Source organism: Bubalus kerabau, chromosome 20 (assembly GCF_029407905.1).
Source record: "Bubalus kerabau isolate K-KA32 ecotype Philippines breed swamp buffalo chromosome 20, PCC_UOA_SB_1v2, whole genome shotgun sequence".
Taxonomy (NCBI): domain Eukaryota; kingdom Metazoa; phylum Chordata; class Mammalia; order Artiodactyla; family Bovidae; genus Bubalus; species Bubalus kerabau.
Window position 1 is genome coordinate 25,453,060 of NC_073643.1, and position 25,971 is coordinate 25,479,030.

Below are 25,971 nucleotides of genomic sequence, written 5' to 3' on the forward strand. Positions count from 1 at the left end.
GGAGACATAAGAGATGAGGGTTTGATCCCTGGATCAGAAAGATCTCCTGGAGGAGGGCATGGCAACCCACTTCAGTATTCTTGCCTGGAAAATCCCATGGACAGAGGAGCCTGGTAGGCTATAGTCCATGGGGTCACAAAGAGTCAGACATGATTGAAGCAACTTAGCAGGCAGCAGACAATATTCTTAGATTTAGAAAGGACTCTAGGGGAGCAACTGTTCAACATCCTCATTATACAGAGGTGTAAACTGAATCACAGAGAGGCAAAAATGACTTGTCCATCAGTTGGCTAATAATAAAACTAGTAAATAGTAAAACAAGTAAAAAATTAAAACTATCTATTTGCAGGACCTGGATAATACTTCCAGGCATATCTATGTAGAGGCATGCATGCAGGTTATTGTTGTCGTTCAGTCCCTAAGTCGAGTCCAACTCTTGGCGACCCCATGGACTGCAGCACACTAGGCTCCCCTGTCCTCCACTATCTCCCAGAGTTTGTTCAAATTTATGCCCATTGAGTTGGTGATGCGTGCAGGTACTCACATGCATATATGCAAACAGACCCACATCACAGTCAACACTTCAATAACCTCTGCCAAAATCATGTTTTCTGTCTGGTTTTGTCCTAATTACTGATGTGACCAATAATGGGCTTCTCCTCTGCTACTAATTGGTGTGTGCGTGTTTTGGGTCTGGATTCCCCCAGAAGCAGAGCCTGAAAGAAGGACCTGAAAACAGTTTATTTGGAAGATGACTCCAGGAAGTCCAGTGAGAAGGAGAAGACAGGGAGTGTATTATGGGCAACAGGGCTTCTGTCTTGCTGGGGACCTCAAAGGAACTCTGAGGAACATGCCTAGGCTTTTCTTTCTGAATGACAGGCCCTGAGGATTTTATCTGCTGAATCTCATGCCCCATGGTTTGTGGACCACACTGAAGAAGGGAGTTACTTTCTCGAAGCTCCTCTTGCTTGTGACTTTACAGGAAGACTCAAGGCAGAAAAATACAGAATGGGAACAGTCTATCTCTTGATGTAGCACCCCCTTTTCAAAAGCAGATACTGACAAGGGGGTGCTACACCAAGAGATAGAGTTCAAGGCACACCAACAAATTTTAATACTGCATATGTTAAATCTAATTTTAAAAACACATTCATATGAATCAGCCTTAGAGGTGGCTGGTTCACTGCCTTAACATGAAGGAGATGGCATGCCTTGGATCCAGTGCACAGGTGGGAATTGGAGATCGGCTTTCTCTTGCTCATGTCTGGTCAGTACTCAGCATTTGTTCATTTGACATATGGTTATTTATTCAGTGACTGGCACTATGTACCATGCAGTTTTGAGATGCTGGGCATACAGCCGTGACCTAAAAAGATGCAAAATGCCTGCCTTAACAAAGCTTCAGTCTGGTAGGGAAAGGTATTCAGCATAAAGACAAATAAAACACATAGCTATTCATATACTGGTAAGACCCCTGAAGAAAATGAAAGAAGAGGGGTATAAAATATTGGTGAAAGGAATTACTGCTATTTTAATTTACTTTTATTTATCTGCTGTGGTCAAGAAAAGTCTTATTGATTAGGTGGCATTTGAGCACAGATTCAAAGAAGGCCAGAGGGCAACGAATAGGGACATTCAAGGGAAGAGCATTATTAGGTAAAGGAAGAATTAGTACAGAGACCCTAAGGTCTACTTATTTGGTACTGTGTCTCATAACAGAAACTAAGTGCTTGAAACAGACTTTGCAACCTGGTGAACTAGGAACAGCATCTTGCCGGAAGCCCATTTTGATTTGCTTCACACAGCCTTTTATTTATTTAAAGATTTTTCAAAAATGTGGATAATTTCTTAAAAGTCTTTATTGAATTTATTACAGTCTTGTTTCTGTTTTATGTTTCTTGGTATTTGGCCACACGGCATGTGGGATCTTAGCTTCCCAACTAGGGATGGAACCCGCAACCCCCTTCATTGGAAGATGAAGTCTTAACCACTGAACCACCAGGAAGGTCCTCATACAGTCTTTCAATTTTTATTTTAAAATTAATTTGAGTTGATTGGCAACAATAATTAGATTTATTCATAAAAGCTAAAAACTGGGAGACCTGGCATATAGGAGCAGAGTGGGGCACCAGTTGGCACGTTAACAGGACAAGTTTTGTCCAGTTTCCCAAAGTCACCTATACTGCCTGTTGTCAGAAGGAGTCAGTGTGACCTTAACAATGCTTCATTCATTTACTAGCTTCCTTGTTCTTCTAAGTGGTAGGGTTATGAGCTCCCTGTTTAAATTAAGAGGGAGAAAAATAAAACTCAATTTTGTAGAGACTGAATTTTCAGACTACTAAGCATCAATAGTCACATTTTGTTTTAAATTGTTGTGAGAGACTGAGTCTAGCTTTGTAAGGGAGAACACTGTCCTTGTACCATAAATTACTAATCAATTCCTTAAATAATTAGCAGACCTTTTAAGGTGCATCTCGTGTAGGAGAAACCTGTGTATTTATTTGGATCTTCTACCTTGTTTAGGAAAAAAGATCACACAAAAAAAGCATATTTGAGATTCACTAATTATGATAAACATAATTGGCAAACTATTTTCCTTGCCAAAAACTAATCAAGAAATACATAACTAAGAAAGTTAGAAAAGGAAAAGAGCAGTTAAAGAAATCTGTTCAGAATTCAGTGTCGAGTACTATGTAAATTCATGAAATCAAGACAAATAGCAAGAAAACAAAAACATTAATTAACGCTTGACTTTACCTACGCTGAAAAAGGCATATGGTAAGGGAATATTAATGCCATGTAAACCAGTTCACAAAAGACTCACCTCAAAAAATCAATATAATGATTTCTTACAAAAGGTTAAGTGCATAAAAAAGATACAGGTACACATCTTGGGTGAGAATTTAGAGTTTTTCTAAAACACCACTGAGGAGATTAATGGCCTCACTGATTTTTAACCCTTTGATTTCTTGTTATCTACTGTGCACAGTGGGTTAATTTGACCACAAATTGCTATAATCAAATACTGAGACATTGATTCATGATCTTGTACTTTAAAGTAGACATTTATCTTAGAGTCAGGAGAAGTTAGAGACAGATTGTCCCAGTTGAGGACTTTCAGGAGGGTCAAGGCCCATGAAAAGACTGGAGAAAGGAAGGGAGGCACAGAACCTGAGGCATCTGCTGGGTGTTGGACATTTAGCTCCTGAGCAGATAAGGGTGAGAAGTAATATTTCTAAAAGAGACAGCTAGATGCCAACAGGACCATAAGCAGGGAATGTTGAGGATGCTGTAAACATAACTAAGGCAGGCTTTGAAGCTAGGGTTTTCTAAAGTTTCTAAATGGATGGCAGTTCACATTTAGAAAAACCTAGGAAGAATGATAAGCCTAAAATTATATGTCATAGCCGGAGAAGGCAATGGCAACCCACTCCAGTACTCTTGCCTGGAGACTCCCATGGACGGAGAAGCCTGGTAGGCTGCAGTCCATGGGGTCGCTAAGAGTCAGACAGGACTGAGCGACTTCACTTTCCCTTTTCACTTTCATGCATTGGAGAAGGAAATGGCAACCCACTCTAGTGTTCTTGCCTGGAGAATCCCAGGGACGGGGGAGCCTGGTGGGCTGCGTCTATGGGGTCACACAGAGTCGGACACGACTGATGTGACTTAGCAGCAGCAGCAGCAGGAAGAATGAAAGCCAAAATTTAAAGAGTAATCTATAATCATACACTGAAGAAATCAATGAGAAAGCTATAAGACTGTATAACATGTTGGTCAGAACTATGGAATCTGAAGTTAGTCAGCTCTGAGTCTGAACCTTATTAGCTCTACCATTTCCTAGCATGGTGACCTTGGGTGAGTTTCTTAAATTCTTATTAAATTCTTAATGCTTTAGTAATAATATTAATAATAACAGTGATAAAAATAGAGTAAATACTTCTTAGCGATCATGAGATAATGAAATAAAGTACACTGAGTGCTTAGTGCAGTGTCTGGCATGCATAAGGGATCCACATACAGGAGTACTACCATTACTACCTTTAATTAACACAGTAATCGCAGTAATTTACTGTACCTAGCTGTAAGTCAGTATGGCTCTAGAACTCAGCTAATAGACTTCTGTGTCTTTCTTGCATAGGAACATATCCACAGATGTTAACACAGTTCTGTTTCTCTGTAAGGTACTCAGTAACATTATTTGAATGAATGCATGAATCAAGTTAAGTGATGACTAAAAAAGTCACTTTTGTTTTATGGTATAAAAACATAAATATATTCCAGGTATCTGTCTTGGACTTGACACTCTGAATAACAAAACAGATCAACTAGTTTTATTTAAAAAAGACATGGAAAGACTCCCACCTTCCCAACCTGGAAACCAACTCTCAGTGCATACTGGATACAGGCCGCATCAACACTGAGTTGTGTATGTCAGCTGGTAGGCTCCTATCTTCCAGAAAGCCAAGAAGGTAATAAACAGCATGTCTGAACTTCTCAAAGCCCTTGTCTAGCAGCTGGCCATGAAAGTATGGTAAAAGCCTCATGTCTATGCTTATGGCTCCTGCTAAACCATAGGTGTATTCAAATGAAAACAAAGGTATCAAAGGATGGTGTGATATCAACAAAGACATTGAAAGCGTCATCCAGATAAAGTTCCATCCACTGACATCAAAGTAGGCAATAGTCGAGACTAAGCAGCTTTATTGCCCAATATCTCTGTACAGTTGAGTGCTGGAATGAGCAAAAATAACAACTTTCAAACCAAATAATAGCTCAAACAACTCTAAAAGGACCAGACAGAGAGGCGAAACATCAGTGTCTGGCTCTGGATACACCACCATGAAAAGAGGCGCTAAAAGACCATCAGGAGAGTACATTCAGTGGTGTCAGCAAACGCTATGTCATAGTAGCGTGTACTCTTACTATTTTATCATTGCCGTCTAAAGTGAAGGCCCACTTTTGAATTAGTGTGAAATACAGTGGCATTTTTAAATCAAAAAGTTTTCAAATGACACTCTACCTGCAAGGCACAACATGAAGGATTGCAGTACCAGCAGTTCCCATGGCAACCTCATCTTCAGTTTCCGAGGTCAAAGGAGTTTCAAGTCCAATAACAAGTGAATAGAATGGCTGCTTCTTTAAAGTTGTGTTCAACCTTTAATCTGTGGAGGAGAAGAGACATGAGAATGAGATCTGGGAATACTTCTCCTTGTGGTCTCTGCAAATTTACTGAATATGAATAAAAGTGACTTTTGGAAAACTACTACTGAAAAAGAGAAAGCATGTTAAATTTTGAATATGAAGCAAATAAGCCTCTTTTCCTTCTTCCCAATGATACTGGGGTAGAGACTGGAGCTGATAGATTCCTGTGGCTACTGAGTGAAGGTAAGAACAGCTTCTGATTAGATGAGAACCAACCCGAAGGCAGGGGACTGAATTACGTTTTATAAGTTCCTTTCCAGTCCCTTAATCTCCAGGTGCTGTTCTTTTTATTTTCCAATTAATAATACACCCAAAATAGTGAATACAGAAGAAATGTCACTGAACAGAATAGGACCTGATGGACCTTAAGGAGAAATTCTGAAGTCTTAGAATGGAATTAAATGTGTGAAAAATAAATAACCACCCCATGATTTCAAGTATTTTCCCCCCAAACTCTATGTTTCATCCCTAAAACGCAACAGAAATGTGCAGCTCCAGTGCCTACAGACAAAAATCCTACCAACTATGAGTAGCTATCTACTAGGTTCTTTTGGACAAATCCAGGGCATGAGTGAGAACAGCAATTCTTCTGTTAGCCAGGAATCTTAGAACAGGAAAACTCCATGGTGAAGAGAGGCTACTTGTTCTGTGTACAATCTACATAGCAGGAAAGTGGATGGGCTAAGCAGGAGGCACTCATGAACCCTCAGAAGGGCACAGGCTTGTTCTGTTTGAAGGGGCAGGTACCCCTCAGCTCGTGCTGATGGCTAACATGAGGGGTACAAACCCAGGGTTGCAGGGGCATTTACAACTTATCAAAGAACAGTTGAAAATACTAGTATTTATTTTGAAAATCTCCCAAGTTTTAAATGTGGGAAATCAGTTCACAGTATTTTTTAAAATGCCGAGGGAATCAAACAAAGCTGAGCTGCCTTTAGGTGCCAAAGTTTTGCAACATGATCTCAATAAAACAGAATCCACACTGTGCTTGGCTTGTTCTCCTTCACTCATCCCTTCTCCCGTCCATCCTGTGAGCCAGTCATGGATTTATGCATCTGTGGAGTGCCTTTTACTTGCCAGACACTAGTGAGGCATGGGGCCTGCCTAAACAGAGATCTCAGCTCTAGCTCTAGGGATCTCCTACTCCAGTGGGGTACAAGCTCCCTACAGTTTCATAAAACTGCAACACGACATGCCATTGTGAAGGAAAGGAGGGACATTTCTGGGCTTCATAAAGGAGATGAGCTCCCACTGGGATTTGAAAGATGAGCAGAATCCTTCTTCCTATTCATCATTTAATCGAATAAATGAGAAATTTAAGGAACCATGAGACACATTCTCTTTACAGCTTAGGTTATAACAAGTCACAGGGTCCTGGGTATATATCCCACTCAGCCTCCCTCCCAAGCTTGTTTCAAACGACTCTTCTTAGTTAAGTAAACGAAACCTCTTTGAAAACCACACAGCACCATACAAATGCTAGATATGATTACTATTGTATCCCTGAGATTTTATTTTTTTTAAGCTGATGATAACCTGAGGCTTCTCATCTCACTGCCACTTATCAGGAAAAGCACGGAGGGAACACAGGTTTACATGAGACCATGGACCAACACAAGCTCGTTAATCAAGGGCTCTTAGCATTAATTGATACCATGTGATCACTTAGAAGCCTGTATGTTTGCCAGGAAGCTTATAGAAAGTGAAGAACCATCATTAGAGAACTCTCCTGTCCTTTGTGCCCTTAAATAGCTCAGTTTCTGATAAAACCAGACTAGATAATGTTGTGAAGACAAAAGGGACTCTTAACTTCTGATCTGCTGATGTGGCTGAAAAGCAGGTTGTGTCTCTAATTGGATATGTTGAAATACTCTTCTGACATGCATGGTGATTAGGCCATTTTAGATAAACAGGATGTGCTGATCAATGAAAACTATTAATGTTTTTAGCAAATGATCAGGGTATTAATAATTAATTTTGTGAGGAAAATGTCATCTTAGACCTGGGGATTGATCTACAATGTTAAGCAGTTTCTTGAAGCAATTAAAATTAATTTAGAAAATGTATCCAATTATACCATAAAGATTTGATTCATGATAGGATGCTGTTTACAGTGCACGTTCTGTTAAGAGCTGTAGATTTTTAAGGATGAAGGATTTCAAGAACCCGATTGGCATTTATTTACCTCTCAGTAGGTAAGGCTCACCTTCACTAATCAGAAATAATGGGGCAGTTGACAGTAATTTGTCTGGTGGGCAGTCTTAACTAGAGAACTGGGTTTTCTGAAGGGAGGTGAAGATTCATGAATCTCATGTGGGGCTGTGGTGCAGGATACAAAGTTTTGTAATTTCGGTTTTCTGCCAGAACCAGAAAGCAAGCTGTGGGATGAGGCGAGAGTTATGGCAGTCATAGATCTCCCCTGCAGCTGAGAGCTCTCTCTGGTTTATCCTAAGGTGGTTGTAGCAAAAGGTAGTGTACTCAGCACTAACGGTGGGACCTTGACCAAGAATTAGACTCGTAAATCCTGGGGAGGAGGCCACACAATGAAACAGGACTGGAGACATTTTGCTGGCAGAGCCAGAAGGAGATGAATAATTGAGAATTCCACAGTGTATCTCTACACTGAGCTCCACAGAGCAAAACTCCTCTAGCCTCCAACTCTTCAAACAATTCATATTCCAACAGTCATGCTGAAGAACTCAGTATATAGTGTTTAAGACAAATCATGATTCAGTTCTTCCTTACATGTCCTGGTTCTACATATAGGGTTTAATCACATAAAGATTAGTTTTAGCACTCTACTAAATTAAAAATCTGCCAGTATCCAAATAGCTCTATTTCAGTTCAATGAATAAGCAGATGTGCTAGCTGGGGGGCAGAGGCAGGGCTAGGGGTTGTATGTGCAGAGAAGTAAGGGGTTGTATGTGCAGAGAAGTAAGAGCCCTGCCCTCAAGGAGCTCACTGTTAACTTGGCAAAAAAAGGCGTTTAAACCAGTCATTGTATTTCAGTGTGATTCACATGATAGATCTATGAAGGACAAGGTGCTAAGGATGCAAAGGAACATCATCTAACTGAGCCAGGGGATGGGGTAGGGCAGGGGCTTCAAGAATGTTCTCCAGGGACTTCCCTGGTGGACTAGTGTTAAAAATTCACCTTGCAATGCAGGGGACATGGGTTTGATCCCTGACTGGGGAACTAAGATCCTACATACCTTGGGGCAACTAAACCCACATGCTTCACAGCCACAGCTAGAGTCCCTGCACTGCAACGAAAGCTCCTGAATGACACAACTTAGAACCAACACAGCCAAATAAACAACAAATAAATACAAAAAAAAAAAAAAAAAAAAAAAAAGTTCTCCAAAGGGGCTAATAGTTTGAACTGAGTCTTAAAGGATAAATAAGAGGGAGGAAGGAAATGCCAAGTCAAGTGACATGGACATGGAAAATGAAAATTTAGAGAGTGTTCAAGTTACTGCAAAGCAAGATAATGGAAGGAGCAAAGAGGACAGACTCACATCTGATGCTACGCTTGAATCTACATTCTCTAGCAGTGTGGCTCATCTGTAATGACAATAATACCCATGTTGCTGTTCAGTTGCTAAATGATGTCTGACTCTTTGCAACCCCATGGACTGCAGCATACCAGGCCTCCCTGTCCTCCACTATCTCCTGGAGCTTGCTTAAGTTCATGTCCAAAATACCCATAATGCAGGCTTATTGTGTAGTCTAAAGAGAAAGTATGGAAGGCACCAAGGACAGGACCTTGACACTTAGTAATCACCCTTGTTAAAGATAGTATACCACCGCCTAAGCCACGGGCCTGATCCCCAAAAGATGTTAACTATATATTAAAGAGTTTGGAGAATTCTCTAGTGGTCCATTGGTTAAGAATCTGCCTTTCAATGCAGGCGAGGCAGGTCTGATCCCTAGTTGGGAAACTAAGATCCCACATGCTATAGGGCAACCAAGCCCATGCGCCACAACTACTGAGCCCATGAGCTCTGGAGCCCACATGCCACAATTACAGAGAAGCCTGGGCAGACAAAGAGGAGCCCTCATGCAGATCTCACGTGCCACAACTGAGACCCTATGCAGTTCTCCACCCTCACCTTCCCTGGCCAGAGAAAAGAGTTGAATAAGAAGATTAGGAGGAGGATGGGGATGATTTTAAACAGGGGAAAGTTCTGAATATATTTGGTTTCCCTGTATGGGGATCTGCTTTACATGTAACCCCCAGAAGCATAGAATATCTAGTCCTGCCCTTTGCCTGTCTCCTCTGGTCAACAGGGGATCTGCATCTCTAAATACTAAGTATGTTATTTTTCACAACCTCATGTATAAAAACACTAGATTGGAATTAAGTTCTTTCTTCCAGGTTTTGCCACTAGTTATCAATTTTGGAAAGTCACTTAATCTTTGTAAACAGACTTGCTTGTCTACAGTTTGGGACTCAAACCATGAACCCTGTCTTTTGCACACACGTGTTGTAAACTTTACCCAATTTATGTTTTAAAAGTAAATCTCCATTATTATTATTATTATAAGTTCAAATTTCCTCTCAGATTGTAAACTTCATAAAGGTAGGAATATTTGTCTTAATCATTGGTATTTAAGAGGCTCATGGGATAGTACATGGCACAGAGCAGGAAATCAATAAACAGTGTCAGTGAAAGAATAAATTTAGCTAGCATCTTTCATGTGTCTACCATGTGCTTTGATATTCCCTTTTCATTTAACCTTCATAGCAACACTTCAGAGTCAGATGTCACTATCCTCTATAAAACTATAATACTGGAAATTAGACTATGAGAGTCTACGGAACTTGTTCAAGGTCAAACATCTCTAAATCAACAGAGCCAGTGTTCAAATCTATGTCTTCCTACTTCATACCTCTCTTTTCTAACACATCGACAGAAATGTAAGTAAAGTGATGTGTCTTTCATATAATGACATAAAGTTCTGATGCTGCCTCTTTTCTAACTCTGCTTTTCATGCTGTCCTGCAGAAACAGAAGCCAGCATCACTGATCAGAGGTACACAATCTGTGTGATATTCATAATATAAAGTGGAGCATGGGTTTTAGAGCTGAGACTTTGTTAGAAGACCGTATTTCACTAGTGTCAATTCATAATTCTTCTTGTCAAGAACACAACTGTGAAGTTTTTCTCCCTTTAAGTGTAAAAACAACAAGAATGATTATTTTCTGGCTAATTACTATTTAGAATGCAGCCATTCTTAAGGCAAGAATGTTAAAAATGATCATCCACAGTTCCCAGTGTATAGCTGAGCATTTTCTAATTCTAAAATTAACTAATAAGGGGTGCAGTCAATCATAATGGCAAGAAAGCAGTGAGCAGAACTGAAAGCAAGAGAGAAATTCAGCTTCCTTGGAAAGCCAGCTGTCAATCATTTCAAGGGAAGATGGTATGTAGTCAAATCTTAATATTCAATCAGTCAACATATATTTGAGTGCTCATTATTCACATGGCTATATGCAGAATGCAGAGTCAAGGTCAAGGTCTCTGTCTACAAGGGCATGACAATTCAGCTGGGTAGAAAAGATTACTGATTATATAACTTGGTTTGTATACCAACTTAGTGGTATAGATACTCTATACTGTGTATCCTATGGTATCTGGTCTACAGGTTCTTCTTGGACAATGAAAATTAATATTAATCAAATTAGCTTAATACATTGTCTCCTTGCACCAGATTTTTACTCTATATTCTACAAGAAACATATTTCCACAACTGTTTCTTTGAGATCGTACCTGCTTCAGTGGACAATGCAATAAGCAGTCTGCCAGGAAGGGGAGAAAATGTGTTTTGCTTGGTTTCTCTTTGAATAGCTTGCCTCAAGCATCTTAAAATATGAAGAGAATAGTGTAAAGAACATATAGAATGTTTGAATAATACATTTGGAACACTGCATCAATTAACCAACAGGTAGGCACACACGAGATGTACCATCTTATATAGATGGTACTCACCTACTCAATAGCTGATTGGGACTATTTCCATCATAAGATCATATTACAGAGGACTTTGAGGAACTACAGAGGGTAAGCTAAGGTAGACAATTACCCCTGTTTTTAAAGGCTTTCTGGACCATGTGGTGTCTGCCACTTGTGGCAATTTTAACCAGAAATATAATGATTATATTAATATTCACTCTGGCATAAAAGCAGAGTCAACATCTTATCAATTCAGTCATTGAAGGACATCTTTTATACATTTTGAGTGCCAAAAGATTCTACACACTAATTTTGAAAAATCTCTTATTAAAGTTTCTTAGAGTATATATGCACTATTACTTTTTCAACACACTTTCTCCTTATAAAACCTTACTCTACACTGATGTTAGACCTTTATACTTTGCTACTCAGGAGACCATCTTAAAAAAAAAAAAAAGTAATTCCAATGATCACTGTGCCATTTCAAAAGATCACAGGATTGAGATTCAGAACAACGTGGTTCCTAGGTCAGTCCTGTTATTTACTTCTTGGGCAAGTTTCTTTACCAATAAAAGGAAGATCTAGATCAGGTTGCTTCTAAGAATCACTTAAGCCCTGATGCATCATATATCAGAGAAAGGGTGTGCATTCAAAGGATTTAACCTGTCAAATGAACAGTGGTCAGCATGTCTTTGCCATAACCAATTAGACATCTCACAGTTTCTCAGATGACACCATCTTCTCACACATCAAAGTTGTTTGAGATACTGATACATTGCTTTTAAGTTCTGTGTATGGTTCCGTTACTGCAATTTAATACCCAGCCATAAATACATATCTACTATTCATAGTCTCCACCAGGTAATCACTTACTGTACAACATTCCAAAGTTGTATTTACTTTTTACTTTTATTAAAGTGATTCATAAACATAGCTTAAATACTTCTACTCCCTGACAGAATTTCTTCCCAAGGAAAACAAGTTGCCTTTCTGGCAAGTATCTCAATCTTCATAAAAATGCTTATACTACTATTTCTCGATTTGGGGATATTATATATATTAGTTTCTTTTATAAATGATGACAATTCAATTTCCTTTTATAATCACTCCCAATGAGACATGCACATACATAAACATACACACAAGTACCTGGTTCCACTTTCGTCCAAATTTAGCTACATAATTTAATTTGGTTAATGATTTTTCAACTAAGGCCCAGAGTATACTAATATTTTCCTTTTTGCAATAGTTAGATTTTTAAAGACTTAAGAATTTTCTATTTATTTGCTTAGTTTTCTAAGTATATATCACAAATTCACCCTAAACATCTTACCATGTATAATGTTTGCATTATGTTTAAATACACATTGCAATCCCTCGGCTTGAATAAATATTTATTTAGGAACATGTACATACTGAACACTTTTAAAATTCAATTTAAAAATGAACAGATATACTTTGTGGTGTTCTAGCATCATTTAGATGAAAATAGAAAAGCCTTGTATGCAAAGATGCAATTATATATATTATGTATACTATGCAATTATCCATATATGAAAGATCTATTTGTGAAAGTTTCCAGCTCAATATATGTAATTCATAAGCAAAATAAAAGAATGTGTGATTAAGCTATTAAACAATTCTGGAGGCAATGCCATGGTAGAATGTAATATGAAATAACTAAGGAAATGATAAATAGACATCACAAAGCACATATTGCGTGGTAGTCACTTCCTAAGTATTAACTCATATAATCTTTAAAACAACCCTTTAAGGGAGAAAACAATATTATATTTAAGGGGTAAGTATATTGTCTTTAGTTAGAGCTGATAAGTAATGGAGATAGGACATAAACTCTGAGTATTTTTCCCCACAAGTTTACTGAAGTATATTTCACATATACTAGTATGTATTCTTCTTAGTATAAAGGTTATTGAGATTTCCAAAATTTATGCAGTCATGGGAATTTCCCTGGTAGTCAGCGGTTAAGACTCCATCCTCCTAATGCAGGAGCCCAGGTTTAGTCCCTGGTCGGGAACTAAGCCTCCACATGCTGCAACGATAGACTCTGCACGCCACAATCAAGACCCAGTGCAGACAAATAAACAAAAATTAAAAAAAATTTTTTTTTTAATCATGCAGTATATCACCCCTACCACCAACAAGATATAGAATATTTCCATCATAGTAGAAAGCAACCCTGAAAATTGAACTTCATAGTATAGATGTTTATCCACACTACTGAAATTCTCCTAAATACGGAATACTATAATACAGACTTATTAGAAAAACAGGCAATTGTAATGTAAAAGATACATGGCACTTCCCTCTTATTTAGTCTGCTTCTCAGTTACTTCATTTTTGCTTTAGAATGTGTACTCTCAGTACCAAAAAACGACAACAGAAGTAGATCATCACAGAAGACAGAAAAAGACTCGACACCTCCATGATTCACTTCCCAGGCCTGGGGAAGACAATGCTAACAGAGCATGGTACTTTCTCCTGCTTAGCCCAGGGGCAGTTCCAGAATCCTTTCCAGACAGCATTTCAAATAGACATGACAAAATCAACATGGATTGCAAATTATATAAAAATGTCTTTGCTTTCCCTATGGTGGATGAAAATATCAGCTTTAGAATTACACAAACCAGGTTTTAATCCCACATCTACCATTAGCTGTTGACCTTGGGCAAGTCATTTAACCTTGGTTAGCCTTACTTTTCTCTTCGGTGGGCTTCCCTGGTGACTCAGTAGTGAAGAATCCTCCTGCCAATGCAGGAGACGGGGGTTTGATCCCTGGTTCGGAAAGATCCCCTGGAAAAGGGAATGACTACTCACTCTAGTATTCTTGCCTGGGAAATCCCATGGACAGAGGAGCCTGGAGAGCCACAGTCCATTGGGTCACAAAGAGTCAGACATGACTGAAAGACTGAAACACTTCCTCTTCGGCAAAGTGACAGTGATGATTCAGCATTGTTGAAAGCAATGTAAGAGAAATCTCTTTAGCGGGATTCTACTAAAAAAGTTGAGCATAACTTTGAGGAGGCAAACTTTTTGGGAAATGAAGATGGACAAGCAGTGGAAGAATGTGGCTTTAGGAGAGACATGGATGCAGGAAGCTCACTGTGCCAAAGAGGAACAACTCATTACCATAAGATTCCCTCCTGAGCATCAGAGGAGAATGCATGGAGGAACTTGGGTGGCTTGGGGGAGCTGATACTGCCCAGAGACTACAGTTTTAGTTTTGCTTTCTGGGTATTGGGTAGTAAACTTTACAAATTTTCTTAAGGCTCCTACCAACAGAACAGGAAAGAAGGGTTTTTAGCAACCATCTCACGTTTGTTTTCCTTCTGCCCACTGGTGTGCTGCAGAGTGCCAATTCTGCTTAAACTCCCAAATAAATCACTGTTAATGAAGCATGTTGCACATACAGACAGCAACAGGCATTTTTTAATCACCTAAACCAAAGAAGAGCTAAAGGTAAGCACAAAACACTCTAATACTTAATATATTAGGTGTCAGATTTTAAGTGGCAAGAATCGTACGACTTTCAGTGCTTTTACTTGGATGCACTTAGTGGGGAAGTAAAGCTACCAGTATATTCATCATTATGCACAGCTTGCCAATTGCTTGGACAGCCAAATCAGATAACTGGGAGCCTAAAAGAGAGTCTGTACCTACTTAATCAGAAGTAGAAATAAGTGGACAAACATACACGCACACATTATGACAGGCTATACAAACAAACAGGCTAAAATCATTTACACTCTGTGCTTCACTCCCAAGTCATTAACTAAATTTCTACTAATTGACATGCCACATAACACAGAAATGAATATGACAGGTATTGTCTGCCCTCATGGAGCTTGCTTTATTCTACTGGCTGGGTAAAGGGCTCTAGAGTTTTGGAACAGTGGACAGCCAGTAAAGTGTGCCAGTGTGACCCAAGACTGTATATGACCTTTGGAAACAGACTAGGTTCAAATACTGGTTTTCTGTATCAAATGCACAAAATGTTTTGTTAAAGCCATTTGGATGTTCCAATTTTTTCATCTATATGACAGAGACACTGCTGCCTATATTAGAAGTACATAGGGAAGTATGTGAACGAATGCACATAAAATGGTTAGCACCATAAAATCTTAGCATGGACTTTGCCTCACTTAGGGGAAACTTAGAAGTCTCCTTTCTTATCGTGGAGTATGGGGACATGAAACTACCTTTCAGTGAAATGGTAAAACAGGATTTCTATCATTGCTTGCCATCTCATATGATGGTAAACAAACTGTACATTTCAGATCCTGTGCTATTAATTTATAGAAATATATAGCAATATTCATCTAAATAATCTTTGTTGAATAAATGCAATATGTCAGGCATGGTGCTAGGCACTGGATGTCACAGTAAAGTAGATCCTGTCATCATGGAACTTGCCTTCTAGTCCACTTTCCAGTTTATTTGCCCATGGAGATCATTTTCTTGAAGAAAAAGCTAAATTCCTGTAAACATACCTCTGTATCATTGTCTTTTAGACCAGGTCTGCAAGCAGATAATAGGAGATTTCCAGATGATTTGACAAACTCTTTTGAATTCTTCTTTGGCATAGCACAGTTTTCCAGAAATGCACTGCATATTATATAAAACTATTTAAGCAAGTGCTCACCTCCTTACTTTTTTTTTTTTTTTTTTCACTCAGATCTATCTGTATCTTGGTCTTCCCTGATGGCTCAGATGGTAAAGAATCAGCCTGCAATGTGGGAGACCTGGGTTCTATCCATGGGTTGGGAAGATCTCCTGGAGAAGGGCATGGTAACTCATTCCAGTATTCTTGCCTGGAAAATCCCTATGGACAGAGGAGCCTGGGCAGGCTATGGTTCATAGGGTCACAAAGAGTCAGACACAACTGAACGACTAAGCAGAGTACTATCCATCAGTATGCAAGATGGTAGAGAAAGGTAGACAAAGAAAACGAGATTTTTTTGTTGTTGTTCTTTTTTCTTGAGGACTTACTATGTCTGTTACTATCCAAAGATGTTACATGAACTATCTAATCCTCACAATAACTTAAGGAGAGAAGTATATGATTATTCTCATTTGTCAAATAAGAAAGTGAAGCTTGGGGAGGCAAGTAAGTCAGATACTTCTTTGGTATTCCTTCCACTGCTTTCGGCTAGACCTGTAAGTGTCCAGTTTCCCCTCAGCATATTGTGTCAGGCCAACAGTAGTGACATTCCAAAAGGAAAATAGAGGAGACAGCTGATAAACCTCTGTGCAAAGGTTGCCTTTCTCTGCATTGGTGGGGATTCTTCATCATCAGATACAAACTGATGAAGCTGATTTATTGCATAAGGATTCAGAATCATTGGCATGCCAAGGTACAGTTTCCTCCCTTACAAGAACAGCAGAAATGTCAAATGTGACAGTTTTTAAAAAGTATTTTATTGCCCTGATCAATGGGTGGTTATTCGTGGGTTAGTTCTATGGCCAAAATAGATAGAATGTGATCGACGTGCTCTTTGTTTCATCAGGCTGACTTAGGCCAAATTGAACAAACACTAGCTGGTTCTCAGAGAACCAGATTTCAGGCCTGGCCTGTCACATATATAACAGATGTCCCTCTAGTTCTGGGTGTGAAGTGAGCACATGCTGCCAATCTACTTTTAACCATTCTATTTATGTTCTCATTTAAAATGCAATAGAGTGATCATTTCCAGTTATAAAGTGGCCTTTATCTGAGAACCTCCAAAGGACAGTGTTATTAACTTTACACTGGGATGAGGGTAAGGTTCCAGTATTATAATTCTCAGGCAGAAAAACTGAGGCATAAAAGAGTATAGTGAATATACAAAATTTAGTAAATGTAAAAGAAATACATGTGTCTTTGTCTAAAGCTAAGACTGTACAGAAAAGCCGAGAAGGCCATGGCATCCCACTCCAGTACTCTTGCCTGGAAAATCCAATGGATGGAGGAGCCTGGTAGGCTGCAGTCCATGGGGTCTCTAAGAGTTGGACATGACTGAGCGACTTCCCTTTCACTTTTCACTTTCATGCATTGGAGAAGGAAATGGCAACCCACTCCAGTGTTCTTGCCTGGAGAGTCCCAGGGACGGGGGAGCCTGGTGGGCTGCCGTCTGTGGGGTCACACAGAGTCGGACACGACTGAAGTGACTTAGCAGTAGCAGTACAGAAAAGAGTAATTTTACATGAGGAAAATTAGCTGACCCCCTCTTAACCAAGTGGGTCAAGGCTGACATCATCAGAACCAGGTCATGTTGGCCTGGAGCCTCCTTGGCCACGCAGCACTGAAGGGACACAGTATTCATGTGTGGTCTAACTGACAACTTGACAGTGATGTGGAAGCTCAGCATGATCATGAGAAAAAGTTGAGTAAGATGCTGCAATATAACTGACCAGGAGTCTTCAAAAGTGTTAAGATCATCAGTGGCAAGGAAAGACTAAGGAACTGTCATGAATAGTGTGGACAAATAAATATTATAAACAAGGTGAGATTTCTGGATTAGATCTTACAAGAGAAAGAGGACATTTGTTTAAAACAAAACAAAACAGAATACTGGTGAATGTTAAATCAGGCCTGTTGTTTAGTTAACTGAACGGCACCAATATCACTTTCCTGCTTTTGATCACTATATTATGGCTATGCACTATAGCTTCCATGGTGGCTCAGAAGTAAAGAAGCCACCTGCCATTGCAGGAGACGTGAGTTTGATCCCTGGGTAGGGAAGATCTCCTGGAGTAAGAAATGGCAACTCACTCAAGTTCTCTTGCCTGGGAAATCCCATGGATAGAGGAGCCTGGCAGGCTACAGTTCATAGGGTAGCAAAGAGTCAGATACAACTTAGTGACTAAGCAACAACAACAACAAGATGTTAGCATTAAGAGAAGTGGCATGAAGGGGAACTCTGTACCCTTTTTTGTAACCTTCCTGTAAGTCTTTAATTATTTCGAGATAAAGCTGATGCTGCATCAATTCCTATTCTGAGAGTAAGACTGAAAAACAATCTTGTTCTGGTTGTAGCCACAGTGGACCTATCCTCCTTGAAAGATACGTGCACATGTGCTGCCAGCACGGATGTGTATCTATGCATGCCACCGTGTTTCCAGGAAAGTTCAGTGATCATGAGAGTGTGCTCTGAGGAGACACACTGGTCAGAGGAAATATTATGCAGAAAAAAAAAAAAAAAAGGATTGCAGCCTGGATGCCCAGACTGCAATCCACATGGACAATGTTGTTATTTTGCTCTAACTTAACTAAAATTAGATTGCTCAATAGACAAGTTAAGGTATGGGGAAAAAAATAAGTTTATCCTGCTTTTCTTAATGAAGAAAAAAAAAGCCAGAATTCTGTATTTCTTGTGTGCTAAAAATATAGCACCCAGGTTTTCCCTAAATTTCTCATTTATTATCACCATGAGCTCTTTGCAAAAAAATGTGAGACCTACGTAAGACAGCAGAAAAATATGAAAGTGGGAATAGATGTAATACTAGATAATCGTATTTTCTCATGACATCAAATTTCCTCCATAAGTTAGCAGTCTGGGCCTGCTGTCGGTAAAATAAAGTGTAGAAAGCCTAGCTATCTAAGGAAACTAAGAAATAGTTGAATTACCTACAGAAATATTTTTGATAAAAGAACTCTAATAAGTGATAACAAACTTTGAAGCTATTTCAGAGATGCGGCAACCAACCAACCAAAGTTCTAAATAGTTGTAGTTATTTCAAGAAGATTTAATTCCATGACTTCTGTTAAAGTATATTTCTACTCACAGTTTAAGTTCTTATTTTATTGCCTCACAGCACTCACTTACTACACCTTGGCTGCAAGTTTCAGGAAAATATTTTCAAATGTAGAAAAAATATGATGAAATATGTCCCCCTGCTGCCTATGTTTCTATATCTGTAAATATACATAAGCTCTCATCTGACTCTTGCTAGCATCATTGCAGGCTCAGACTGTATCTCAAGTTATCTTATGGAAGCTCTACTAGAGGAAAACCAAAGCTACTTGGGAACCACTAATCTTGATGGATGAGAAAGAATAACCTGCGTACAGTTAAGGGATACATGTATATATACAACTGATTCACTTTTGTGCAGCAGACACTAACACAACATTGTAAAGTAATTGTACTCCAATTAAAAAGTAAATTTAATTTTACTTTTTAAAAGTAAAATTGCATACTTTTAAAAAGTAAAATTGCCTGCATAAATACAGTGAAATACTGTTCCAAATAGTCTTCCTCACTCCAAGCTGAATGCATGAAGGCAGATTTTTCATCAACAGAAATAATTTTTTTTTAATGATCTTTAAACTGTATTTCTAGCTCATAATAAGCCTTCAAGTGGGGCAGTCACAATGGTAGTGGAAATGCTTCAGACTCTAGTGACAGACTTGTGCTACTTCAAAGCTCTGGCACCAATTCCTCCAAGAGATGCTACTTTCTCCTGAATTCACACAACTGAGGAATGAGTCTGGTAGCCGCGATGAGCATACTCAGAGAAACTAGGAAAATGTTCAGAGAAGAAATGTATTGCTTCTGCTTTGTTGATATTAACCGGAGCTCCAAGGAAGCTCCTCTTTGATCTAATTCCCCAAAAGCTTAACCCATGGCTTTGTCCCACTGCCTTTTAACCCCTGATCCTCTATCACAACCACAAAAGTCCACATACCCTTCAGTTTTTACATTATAAGTTACATGTCTCAGCACGTTAACTAGTCAGAATAAACTACAGAAACAGTATATAAAATCATGTATATTACATATACACATGCCTTCCCTGGTGGCTCAGTCCATTAAAGAATCTGACTGCAGTGCAGGAGACCCAGGTTTGATCCCTGGGTTGGGAAGATGCCCTGGAGGAGGAAATGGCAACCCACTCCAGTATTCTTGCCTGGGAAAGCCCATGGACAGAAGTGCCTGGAGGGCTAGAGTCCATGGGGTCACAAAGAGTTAGACATGACTTAGCGACTAAACCACCACCAATCATCACATCAGATCAGATCAGATCAGATCAGTCGCTCAGTCGTGTCTGACTCTTTGCGACCCCATGAATCGCAGCATGCCAGGCCTCCCTGTCCATCACCAACTCCCGGAGTTCACTGAAACTCACGTCCATCAAGTCAGTGATGCCATCCAGCCATCTCATCCTCTGTTGTCCCCTTCTCCTCTTGACCTCAATCCCTCCTAGCATCAGAGTCTTTTCCAATGAGTCAACTCTTCGCATGAGGTGGCCAAAGTACTGGAGTTTCAGCTTTAGCATCATTCCTCCCAAAGAAATCCCAGGGCTGATCTCCTTCAGAACATACATATAAATGTGTATATATGTTTTTGTGAATATATATGATTGTGATATATACATTTATGTCTACACACAAACATATACACACATATGTGTGTGTATATTCACACACACAGAGAGACACACACAGACACACACACGCATGATATTCCAGGGTCCAGCTGCTGACAGAGAGTAATTTGTACTATATAAGAAAAGAATTTAAAAAAACCCTTCACATCTTTGTAAATGCTTCACTGTGCTAAGTAGACATATTTCATACACTGTTATTCAGCAAATACAACATTATGCTACATTCTAATTAAGAATAAATTCCAGAAATAACTCATGCGTTTGTAAATGAACAGTGCAGGTGAACAGGGACACAAAGGGTCTGTAATTACACCTGTGTATATTTGTATGCCCACCAGTTCTGTTGTCTAAAACAGACCTAAAGGAAAGCTCTTCCAGGTTAATTGCTGTTGCTGAGGAAACGGCCCAGGTTTGCCTTCACAGTCCATGATTTCCTTCAGGTGCAGCAGTCAGGCTGGCCTCAGGGTGTCAACTTTTGTCTAAAGGCAAATATGTAGTAAAGTCTCCTTTGAATTTTCTAAAAATATTTATTTTTTCACTCTTTTGAATTTTTAAATATCTCCAAATAGAGAGAGTTTAATGTTAAAGCAGATGGCTGTAGGGAAAAAAATATTACCTGACTCCTGGTTTCTCAACAGAACACAGGAAGCTGGGTAGCATGTTGCTTGTCTGAGGAACGATCTGAGTAATGGGTCATCAGTGGCAGATGTCCTGGGAAAATTATAGAGTAACTGAAGAAAAGTCCCATTACTAAGCAGCGTAGCACCCTCTGATCCATCCTCCTCATTTCAGCTACAGCTACATGACTAGCGTACTAACATGATCAAACCTCTCTCTCCAACTTTCCACTTATCTTCACTAACTTTAGAGAATCAGGAAAGACCTGCTTAATTTAAACCCCCACACATCTCTGAGGCAGACATCTAGAACTGATGTCAGTTTAATAGGTCTGGCAATCTTGCTTCCTTATCTCTGTTCTTGCTGCTTCTCCACTTCTCTGTAGCTAGCTTGAAAATTATACATAGATGGGCTTCCTTTGAAAGTCTTTTCTGACCTTTTAATTATGATTTAGTACTTCTCATATGCAAAATAGCTGTCTGAGGAGGCCTTACAAATAGCTAAGAAAAGAAGAGAAGCTAAAGGCAAAGGAGAAAAGGAAAGCTATACCCATTTGAATGCAGAGTTCCAAAGAATAGCTAGGAGAGATAAGAAAGCCTTCCTCAGGGATCAATGCAAAGAAATAGAGGAAAACAACAGAATGGGAAAGACTAGAGATTACATCAAGAAAATTAGAGATACCAACAGAACATTTCATGCACAGATGGGCTCAATAAAGGACAGAAATGGTATGAACCTAACAGAAGCAGAAGATACTAGGAAGAGGTGGCAAGAATACACAGAAGAACTATACAAAAAAGATCTTCATGACTAAGATGATCACGATGGTGTGATCACTCACCTAGAGCCAGACATCCTGGAATGCAAAGTCAAGTGGACATTAGGAAGCATCACAACGAACAAAGCTAGTGGAGGAGATGGAATTGCAGTGGAGCTATTTCAAATCCTTACAGATGATGCTGTGAAAGTGTTGCACTCAATATGCCAGCAAATTTGGAAAGCTCAGCAGTAGCCACAAGACTTGAAAAGGTCAGTTTTAAAGCCAATCCCAAAGAAAGGCAATGCCAAAAAAATGTTCAAACTATCACACAAGTGCACTCATCTCACTAGCTAGCAAGGTAATGCTCACAATTCTCCAAGCCATACTTCAACAGTACATGAACCGTGAACTTTCAGATGTTCAAGCTGGATTTAGAAATCTCTGGCCGAGGAACCAGAGATCAAATTGCCAACATCTCATGGAGCATAGAAAAAGCAAGAGAGTTCCAGAAAACATCTACTTCTGCTTACTGACTACACCAAAGCCTTTGCCTGTGTGGATCACAACAAACTGTGGAAAATTCTTCAAGAGATGGGAATACCAGACCACTTGACCTGCCTCCTGAGAAATCTGTATGCAGGTCAAGAAGCAACAGTTAGAATCGGACATGGAACAACAGACTGATCCCAAATCGGGAAAGGAATAAGTCAAGGCTTTGTATTGTCACCCTGCTTATTTAACTTATATGCAGAGTACATCAGGAGAAATGCCGGGCTGGATGAAGCACAGGCTGGAATCAAGACTGCCAGGAGAAATATCAACAACCTCAGAAATGCAGATGACACCACCCTTATGCCAGAAAGCGAAGAAGAACTAAAGAGCCTCTTGATGAAAATGAAAGTAGACAGCAAAAAAGCTGGCTTAAAACTCAACATTCAGAAAACTAAGATCATAGCATCTGGTCCTATCACTTCATAGCAAATAGATGGGGAAACAATGGAAACAGTGACAGTCTTTATTTTGGGGGGGCTCCAAAATCACTGCAGATGGTGACTGAAACCATGAAATTAAAAGACGCTTGCTTCTTGGAAGAAAAGCTATCACCAACCTAGACAGTGTATTAAAAAGCAGAGACTACTTTGCCAACAAAGGTCCATCTAGTCAAAGCTATGATTTTTCCTGTAGTCATGTACGGATGTGAGAGTTGGACTATGAAGAACGCTGAGCACCAAAAAATTGATGCTTTTGAACTGTGGTGTTGGAGAAGACTCTTGAGAGTCCCTTGACTGCAACAGAGAACCAGTCAATCCTAAGGAAATCAGCCCTGAATATTCATTGGAGGGACTGATGCTGAAGCTGAAACTCCAATACTTTGGCCACCTGATGCGAAGAGCTGACTCATTTGAAAAGACCCTGATGCTGGGAAAGATTGAAAGCAGGAGGAGAAGGGGACAACAGAGGATCTGATGGTTGGATGGCATCACCAACTTGATGGACATGAGTTTGAGTAAGCTCTGGGAGTTGGTGATGAACAGTGAAGCCTGGCCTACTGCAGTCCATGGGGTTGCAAAGAGTTGGACATGACTGAGTGACTGAACTGAACTGAACTGACTTCTCATCTGTGTTTTAACAACATTCAGAATTTCTCTTACTAGAGCTGTTATCATATAGTATTATGACTTTCATCATTATACTTCTTTGGTATTATAAATACCTAGAAGGGAGAGAGAAAGTTTGTCTCATTCATCCATTTATTGAGAAAGTGAGCACAAAGGAACTATATGTTGAGTCCACTTAAACTGTAATGCATTTGACTATTTAGGAAAAGGCAGAATAAGTTTAATAGCTCAAATTGCCAGCAGGAAGTAATATGCCTAAAAATAGAATAATCAGAAAAGTACTTAGAACTAGTTAAGAAGGTTGGGACTTTAGCCTGGATACTTCTGTGGAGGAGTTTATGAGTTAACTGGGAATCTAAAAAAAGTTTGAATAAAGATATATGTATGATAACCTGTATAATTAGTTAAATTATAGACTTGTAAACTTGCTTCTAAATAATGGATTCTAAAATATGTTTAAGAGTTAATACGATAAAAATAATTCCAAGTCTCCGTTTAAGAGAAGTGAGTTAATCAAAGTGGAAGGCTCATTTTATTGAAAGACGTCTCATAATCCTCAATAAGATGACAGAATTTATATAAAAGAAGGAAGTGGCATTTCAAGTGGCACTGCCCAGAGTTACTTGACCAGAAGTTTCTTTTCATCTATGACCATCTCATGGGACAAAAGTTTCTCAGAACTCACTTTGGGATATGCCTGTCATCTATAGTAATGACTGGTAATCTAAGGCTGCTACCAGTCCAATTCTTGTTTCTATAAACAAATTCTTATATGAACAAAGCCAGACTTGCCCATAAATGCATTGTATGTGGCTGTTTTTGTGATATAATGGCAGGGCTGTATAGTTGTGACAGCAATCATTTGACCCGGAAATTAAAAAAATAAAAGTACTTGATACCTAGTTATTTATAGAAAATGCTGGCTAATTCCCAGCTTAGAGTAATATTTTGTTCTTTCTTAAGCTTCACTATAAAAGTATCCTCTGGGTATAACTAGCGTTCACTACAATCAGCTGGACCCACGGCTGGTGTGTCACACACAACTGTTGCAAAAACGCAGGATGAAATGATCCACAAAACTGGAGAGCATCACGTTTTCCCTAAACACTGAACTGACCAGCAGTATTTTCTAAATTGAAAGGTGAACTCAGCAAAATATCTTTGGTTTTCTGCTTTAAATTTTAAATAGAAACTAGTCAATACATATACTACCATATTAAAGTTTACAAATATAGACACATTTGTCATAAAGAAGTTTGAAACAAATACACTAAAATATCTTGAAGCAAAGTGAAGTCGCTCAGTCATGTCTGACTCTGCGACCCCATGGACTGTAGCTTATCAGGCTCCTCTGCCCATGGGATTTCCCAGGCAAGGCTGCTGGAGTGGATTGCTATTTCCTTCTCCAGGGGATCTTCCCGACCCAGGAATCAAATCCGGGTCTCCCGCATTGCAGGCAGACGCTTTACCGTCTGAGCCACCAGGGAAGCACTGACGAACTGGAAATTTTACCAATGAAACTAAACTTTTATTTGATAATTTGAAGAAATCACACTCACATCCTAAAATACATTATAATGATTTATTTTGGTCACATAAGACTAGAGTTGAACAAGATTTGTGATCTAGAGCTTATCTAAATGAAATATAAATTCATGTACAGTACATGGAATATTCAGATGATTTGATTTTTTAATTCCAATTTAGCAGTTAAAGAAAATGCATAGCTTTAATTCCTAATAGTAATGAGGATTCTTTTTTCTTCCATTGTTAACCCATATGATTGAAGTCAAATATTGAGCTGGTTCAGAACACATTCAACATTATTTTATAAATTGTTAGAATCAACCTGCTTGGTCATTAGTTTAAAAGAAAGACATTTGCAGAAATACAAGTTTTCTCTATTTCTATAATTGAGCAGAATTAGTCTGAAATTGTAATTTTCATTTGTTTTTCTCCTTAGCTCTCATCCTCCATCTCCACCAAAACATCTGACAGATACTACATTCGGTTTTGGCTCTGCTCTCTTTCTCCCTGAGTGTTGAAAACCATCACATTTGGAAACTGATTCCCCTGGAGAAACTGTTAAATGCCTTTAGGCTTATTTTAGAAGCCAAAGTCGGCATTTTTTTTTCCCCCTGTGGCAAGAACACATACAAGTTTTGATAGTTATTTCAAGGCAGACCTTTGACTAGATTTTCAAAATAAAGAACTTTGACTTCCATATTTCTATTCTTCTTGGGAAAGAGGCCCAAGCTGATCATACATAACAAATAAATTCAACTAAATGTGCTGTGAAAAAGAAGAAAAGCAAACCCACACAACATACGTACAGAGATACAATATTATAAACAGCACATGTCCCAGCATGAGTGTTAGCTGGGATATACAACGCAATTCACTATTCTCATGGGAGTTTTCAGTT

The 25,971-nt window shown here is 39.1% G+C and overlaps 1 protein-coding gene across 3 annotated transcripts in view; it reads right to left on the minus strand.

Moving 5' to 3' along the window:
* Nucleotides 1-25,971, minus strand: part of CNTN4 (contactin 4) — a 1,031,287-nt gene that overhangs the window by 521,289 nt on the left and 484,027 nt on the right. For all 3 annotated transcript variants that reach the window (XM_055557494.1, XM_055557495.1, XM_055557496.1), the window contains one exon: nt 5,021-5,162. In XM_055557494.1, coding sequence (XP_055413469.1) covers nt 5,021-5,075 — 55 coding nt within the window. In that variant the 5' untranslated portion in view covers nt 5,076-5,162. The remainder of the gene's footprint in view (nt 1-5,020; nt 5,163-25,971) is intronic.